The sequence below is a fragment of the Belonocnema kinseyi genome, chromosome 3, assembly GCF_010883055.1.
Source record: "Belonocnema kinseyi isolate 2016_QV_RU_SX_M_011 chromosome 3, B_treatae_v1, whole genome shotgun sequence".
NCBI lineage: Eukaryota > Metazoa > Arthropoda > Insecta > Hymenoptera > Cynipidae > Belonocnema > Belonocnema kinseyi.
Genome location: NC_046659.1, coordinates 63,996,576 through 64,004,048, shown reverse-complemented (window position 1 = coordinate 64,004,048; position 7,473 = coordinate 63,996,576). Strand labels below are relative to the sequence as shown.

Sequence of the window (7,473 nt, the reverse complement as noted above, 5' to 3'; positions counted from 1 at the left end):
ACAACGAAGACGTCATTGCCTCTGTAAGTGCTTATTTTGAGGAACTTCCGAAAACGCACTTTTCTGAAGGATTAAAAAAACTTGAAAACCGATTGACCAAGTCTATAGAGCTCCAAGGAGATTATGTTGAAAAATAAAAAAAAATTTATACAAAAAAAATTGTTTTTATACTTCATTCTAAGGACTTATTGAACTACCCTCGTATTATGTATAAGAAAAATGTGAAATTATTGAGTTAAAATTTAAATATTTTTAACACATTTGCCCAGTGGTTACAAAATTTAAGAACGTAATTGGAACGTCCTAAACACGTTTCTTGAACGTACAAGTCAAAATACTTTATTTGAGCGTTTTAAAAACTGTCCTAAATCAGACCAAATTATGTCATAAAAAACGTTTCATGTTAGAAATACACTGAAACCCCGTTTAAGTTTACTGCTCCGAAATGAAAACATCTCATTTAGGGTTACTCGGGAAGGGCTCCCACCATCGTTCTTACCACGAAAGGGGCCCCTTCATATGCTGATGCGATTGGTTGACTCATCAACGCACGTATGCACATGTTTGTTAACGTCGAACAAAAGTGTAAGTCCCGAAACGTCCGAACGACGGAAACCAGTGTTTTTGTAGATGTGTTCTGTTACTAAAAGTTTCTTGCAGTGTTCTGTAAAATTTCCGGGTGCACTTGAATAAAGAGTGTTTATAAAACAATCATCGAGAGGAACCATGTCAGGTGCGTTTATGTATTTTCCATCTCAAATATTATGTTGTGTTGCTCTGTTCATATGAAAAATGATAATCATTAAATAATAATATTTGACACAAATTTTGAATAAACATATCCAGTTACTTATGAGAATAATTTTTTTAGTTTCAATAAGAATTTAAGTGTAACCCGTGATAAAGTGTATAAAATCACAACGAAAATAAATGTAATTAAAAATAATAATACATACCAGGAAAAATCTGGATGTTTCAAGGTTTTTCGAGAGCGTTCTTGGATTTTTTTATTGTAATAAAACGTTAAATAATAATGTCATTTTATTTGTGAAAGTATCTTTATATTTTTAGATTGAACTGTTTTTTTGCGGCAACTTGGGGGGGGGGGGGGGGGGGGGGGGGGGGGGGTACAACTTAATATTTTAAATCGAAAACGTAATTATCCTTTTTTTGTTGCAAAATGTTTTAGATGAAAATTCGAGTATTTTACTGAAAATTCGTTTTTTTATTAAAGAAATTTTCCAAACTAAAAATATAACTTCCAGTGATCCCATAATTTGCATATAATATTCCGTCATTCGAACAAAAAAATTCTTCTCTTTGGTTGAACATTAATTTTTTAATTAGGCATTTATCTTTTTTGTTGAAAATTCATATATATTTTGTAAAAAGTTCATCTGCTTTTTGGTATAGAATTTTACTTTTTTTTTAAATTCATTGTTTTTCTTTCAGAATCCGTGATAATTAACTACATATAAGTGATTATATATTATCACACACACACACACACACACACACACACACACGCACACACACGCACGCACGCGCGCGCGCGCGCGCGTACAGTTATAATTTCTAGAAAATAAATAATGAATTATTCGCAATAATTAATTAATTTATTACTCCAAAAATGGTTTTCAGCTATATAGCGATACATGTGATCTTCAATCGCTCACACACAATTCACACACAATTCACACGCACGCGCGCGCGGGGAAGTGAACTTATCCGGGCGTAAACGTAAACGGGGTTTCAGTGTACATCTTTTAAACGTCTCTGGAACATTGTATGGTTATGGAACGTTATTTGGACGGACTGAGGATTTTTTTGAGCCGTTCTAATGATCTTCTGTAACGTTTGTGCCCACTGGGTGGATTATAATGAAAGAGATCTAAACTTAATAAAATGTGATAAAACGTAATAAAATTCATTAAGATAATAGAATAGTACAAAAAAAGAATAGTATAAAATACAAATTTTTTATACACATGGACTACAATTTTATTTTTTTCGGTTAAAAGGTACAATAAAGCCTTTACGTTTTTCACAAGAGAACATTATAATAATTGTGATTTCCTAAAATTCATGCACATGAAAATTGTGAAACATTTATTGCAAGCTTTACAGGCTAAAAATTGGAATGTATGTGGAAAATAATTTATCTGCAGATGAAAAAAGTTGTGTAAAATTTTAAAAATTACTGATGGATTTTATAATTCCAAATTAACGTAAATTATTGTATATACATTATTATGAAGGGCCTACATTATTTTTCATACTTCATAAAAAAAGGAATAAAACTCATATACCATGTACGTAAGTTGAAACATTAGTAAAATTATTAATATGCTGATAATACATTATGTACTTCATGGATAAGAACTATCCAAACTGTCTTAAATTTAAAAATAAATTGATAATACCTTTATTTGCTCTGATTCTCATGAAATAGTTGCACAAGCACATGCTTATAGAGGAATGACTTAAAAAAATTGAAGTGAAATTAATTATAGCATTTTTATTCCTTCTCTTGCTTCTTTTCTTCTTTCGTTCCCTCTAAAATTTCGCGTGCCACAGGTTTTCCAGTTATTTCAATCTTGATATGTTTCTCCCGATGATGATTTGGATCGTATTTCTTGGGGGCTGTAATAGTCAAAACGCCGTCTGATGACAGGCTAGACTTGACTTCTTGAAGGTCGTACTGTTCTGGAATCGGGTATTTTCTGCAGAAACTTCTGGAAACCCATCCGTGTTCGTCTTGTTTTTCTTCGTGCTTAGCTTCGACCAAGACAAATTTGTCAACGACTTTTACGGTTATCTCATCGGGCATGAAATGCATCATATCCAGAACTGCCTAAATATTAAAGAAATAAGATTGTAGATGATCTTGTAATTTATGATGTAAAAGCATATATCGCGCGAATAATGCGGAATTTTTTCCTTAAATATTGCGTCAATTGACAAAAATTATGATCACCAATAATAGAACGTAATTAACTATAGTCAGCGTTAATTAAGGGGTGGATGTATTTTCATTTTCATCTCCATGCTTCTTTATAAATGTGTTAGGGTGATTTTGAAAAATTGTATTTTTTGCAAGGAACTTAGTGCTCATAAAATAAAATTATTATATCGCGCCAATGACGGATTGATAACTCAGCCCTGCTCTAGGCAGCCAAGGTTTGGCTGCCACTGTCGGCCCAACACTGGGTACCAGTATGGGACCAAACCTAGCTGCCGTCGACGCTTCATTGCCGGATTGATAACTATAAACTTAAATTGGCATCCAAGGCTTGGCTGCCATTCTCGGCCCAACACTGAGTACCAATATCGGACCAACTTGGAAGCCGGAGTTAATTCAAAAACTGATAAAAAATCATTTAATTTTTTTAAGACGCATCTGCTTTATCCATTCATCATTATACGACTACAATACTACATATCGTTCTAATATTATTTACAATTTCAAGAATTGAAATTTCATTTAAACATTTTGGTTAACTTTAACGACTACTGCTATAGTCTAAGGATATGACAAAAAAAGGTATTTAAAAAATAAATATTAATTTATTGGGAGTACTTTGAATAGAAATATTAATGATCTTGTTTAGATTGAATACATATATTAGATTTTGAACATTATATTATAAATGAAATTTCAAACGCATCAGGGTATCCAAACCTACATATGTACAACCAACCAACAAGTTGAAACTCTATGTAAAAGCCATCCGCATAAGCAACAGTTTAGAAAAGTTAAAGTACCAAATTTTAAGCTCTCTTTTTCTAATTATTAATTATTATGCGACGTTATATAAATGTAAAATACACGAACTGTTAACAGGAATATCAATACAAAAATTTTTAAATATAAAATTTAAATCGATTACAATTTTTCTTCGCGTAATATTTCATTTTATTCCGTTGTAGACTACTTTACAATTCTTGCAATGACAGGAAATGTAATTTTGCATAAACATTTACAATTTTGAATGACAGAACTTAGAAATTTCATCGTGAAGTTTGACAATTTTTCAATACATTTTTTTTATCTTTCGTGTAAGATTTGTTTTTTAGGTGCTAAAAGTGAAAATTGGCGCAAGAAAGTGCCGATGCTAGGTCAAGAATTGGTGGAGGATCGGCAAATATAAATAGCCAATATAGGGTGCCAGCACTGGCTTAAGATTGGGCCGATTTAAATAAAACATGGTTTGCAGTGGTAACAATGACTCTGGGCCCAGTAATGTGCCGTCACTGGGCCAGACTTTGACTGATCCTCGTGAAACATGGTTCCCCGTAATAAAAGTGAGAGTTTGCGCAAGAAAGTGTCGATACTGGGCTAAGCATTGGTGGAGGTTTGGCAAATTGAAATAGCTAATATAGGCTGCCAATACTGTCTCAACACTCCGCCAATTCAAATGCCGATATAGGCCCACTATCGTTAGCTAACCTTTGGCTGCCAAAATTCAAAGAACACTGGGCCGTAGATTCAGCTCCGGCAATTCGCACTTGGGATATTACGAAGAGAAGCTTAGCTCTTATTATGATGGGAAAGGGTTAGAGAAATGTTGCGTCGTAACATTTTTTCATATGCAATAATTTAAAAATAAAATACAGTCATGATTTCAGCCAATATTATATTTCGAATAAAGGAAGAATGATTTACGGTAATTTTAAAGATAACTTATGGTAACTTAGCATAAATTACACAAAATTCAATGAAACCAACTTTCATAAATTTCTGGAAATTTATTACATTTTGTGATAATTTACGTAAACCTTACAGGTAATTCATGATAACTGAAGGTAAATTACTCAAAATAATTTAAAACATTTTAATACATTTTCGGACATTTTTGGTTATTTATGGTAATTTGATCAGTTATATATAATAACTTTCCATAAGTTACCACAAAATTATATTATCCTCATCAAAAATTTCCTTACAGTTTTCATGGTGAGTGGGCTGATTATCGTAAAATACGAGCTCATAGATGTATAATTTTCATTATTCGCCTCTGACGTCACTTTCCACTTTTTAGGTAGCAAAAAGTAAAGCTTCAGCCCCGCTTCGTAAGCGTCGAAATGGGCTAAACGCATGCATGTGTCATAAAATAGTGTATTATGCACCTATGGGGAGAAGAGGGAGTTTTCGACGAGTGTAGGTCTTCAGTACGAGTCGTAGATGAGCCCGTAGTGTGAGCCGCAGACGAGTATTGAAAACTTACACAAGTCGAAAAAATCCCTCTACCCCTTGGCGCATACGATATTTTTTTTATAACAAATGGATGAATTCAGACATTTATCGAAATGCAACCATGATTTCAGCCCATATTAGATTTCAACTAAAGGAAGCATTATTAAGGTAATTTTAAAGGTAACTTATGGTAACTTACAATAAATTTACCAACATTCAATTTTAAACATTTTTATAAATTTCCGTAAATTTATGAATTCTTTGGTAATTTACGGTAATATTACAGAAAATGTATGGTAACTTAAAATAAAGTACATAAAATGATATCTAGAAGTGTTCATAAATTCGTGGAAATGTATGGTAATTTTACAGATAAATATGGTAACTTATCATAAATTGCCCAAAATTCTTTTTTAAACATATTTATAAAAATCCGTAAATTTATGAAAATTTTAGTCATTTATGGTAATATTACTAAAAACTTATGGAAGCTTAAGATAAAATACCTAAAATTATATCTAGAAGTGTTTATAAATTTGTGGAAATTTATGGATATTATCAGTATTTATGGTAATTTTACAGGTAATAATGGTAACTTACCATAAATTGCCCAAAATTCAATTTGAAAAATTTTCATAAATTTCCGGAAATTTATTAAATTTTTCGTAATTTATAGCAATATTACAGGTCATTTATAATAACTTTAAATGCTTAAAATTATATCTGGAAGTGTTTATAAATTTGCGGAAATTTATGGAAATTTTCGGTAATTCATGGTAATTTCACAGGTAAATATGGTAACTTATAAGAAATGATCCAAAATTCAATTTTAAATATTTTTAGAAATTTCCAGAAATTTATGGTAATATATTGATGAAATTTTTAGCAAGGTTACAGGTAATTTATGGGAAATTACCCAAAATTCAATTTGGCATATGCTTCGAAAAGGCCTGAAATCATGCATGTGTCATAACAATTATTTTTTTAAATCTGTTTTTACGCTATATGTCTGTAAAAGTTGAGGTAACCCATCAGGATATCCTGCGATTTAATACAAAATTTACATACCATTTTTGACCAACATAGAAAGATTAAAAGCTTTTTAAGTTGGAAAAATTAAAATTGTTTTATATGTGTTCAAAGATTATTGCACATTTTTTATGTGTACAGTTTTCGATAATAAATAATAACAAAAATTATATTTTAGAAAATAGAATTTTTGATCGAGTTATAATTTTTTCGAAATACCATTAAAAAAAAATTTTTACATTTTCAACAGCCAAGGTATTAGATTTGTCTAAAATTAGACCCCTCTCCCATCCCTCGATTTCGTCAAATTTCCAAGTTTTAAAACCCTCTCAACCCGGAAAACAGTTTTTTGCGATAACTCTCGTCAAAATGAATGGATCACATCGAACTTTGTTACACTTTTCTTGGTCCTTAAAGAAAGAGCCATTTTGGATAAAAAATCAAAAAGGTAGAGCATTTCCAAAATTTGTTTGGCTTTTTTTTTTAATTTAAAAATATTCTCTATACGGATATTTGTAGTAGGGTAAAGGGGGGCAGCGCCAACCAGTGGGGCAAAGGTGATTTTCCTTATAGCATGGCTATTATTTAACAATTTTAGTTCTACTTTGCATCAAATAAATCTATTTCGTCAGAGAGATTTTGTTACTTACTAAAATCTTGAAAATTGACGTTGCAAGAGAAAAATTATTACAGAAAACAGTTTTTACCACGAAAGAATGGAAGTTTCGCTGACAGAAATATAAAGTTTTCAACTCTATTGACAATAATTACCGTATAAAAATTTGATATTTTGACAGATAAAATAATATCACACAATCTAATTGTATTAATTAGACGTAATTGAAGTCCAAAATATAATATATCTCATAAATAAGTGAGGCTTGGCCAGGGGGGCAAGTATGACGAAAATAATATTGACAAGTGCTTAGGTGAAACCATGGACATAGGAAACACGGGACTAGGCAAGCCATCCTAACATGGGCGAGCGGGGATGAATCCATGGGAGTGGGGGGAATTCCATGAGTGGGGAGAGCCGCCATCTTATGATGTGCCCTTTGATTATGCGCACGAGCATTCTTGCCGACAAACAGCATGAAAATATAAACATGTGGACGCTGCCATGGTTGTCGCGGGACATCAAAAGGTGGCGGACCTCCCCCCTCATTGCATCACCCCTGCAATGGCATGCCTAGTCCCTTGTTTCCATAGACATATAAAGTCTAGACCAACAGTCTCTTTGATCCGCC

The 7,473-nt window shown here is 32.1% G+C and overlaps 1 protein-coding gene across 1 annotated transcript in view; it reads right to left on the bottom strand.

The window, feature by feature from the left end:
* Positions 1–1,976: 1,976 nt before the first annotated feature.
* The window catches only part of LOC117169253 (alpha-crystallin A chain-like), a 9,083-nt gene continuing 3,586 nt past the window's right edge, over positions 1,977–7,473 (bottom strand). Inside the window, exon 2 of the mRNA XM_033355530.1 lies at positions 1,977–2,854. Within this exon, the coding sequence (XP_033211421.1) occupies positions 2,519–2,854 (336 nt within the window). The 3' untranslated portion in view covers positions 1,977–2,518. The remainder of the gene's footprint in view (positions 2,855–7,473) is intronic.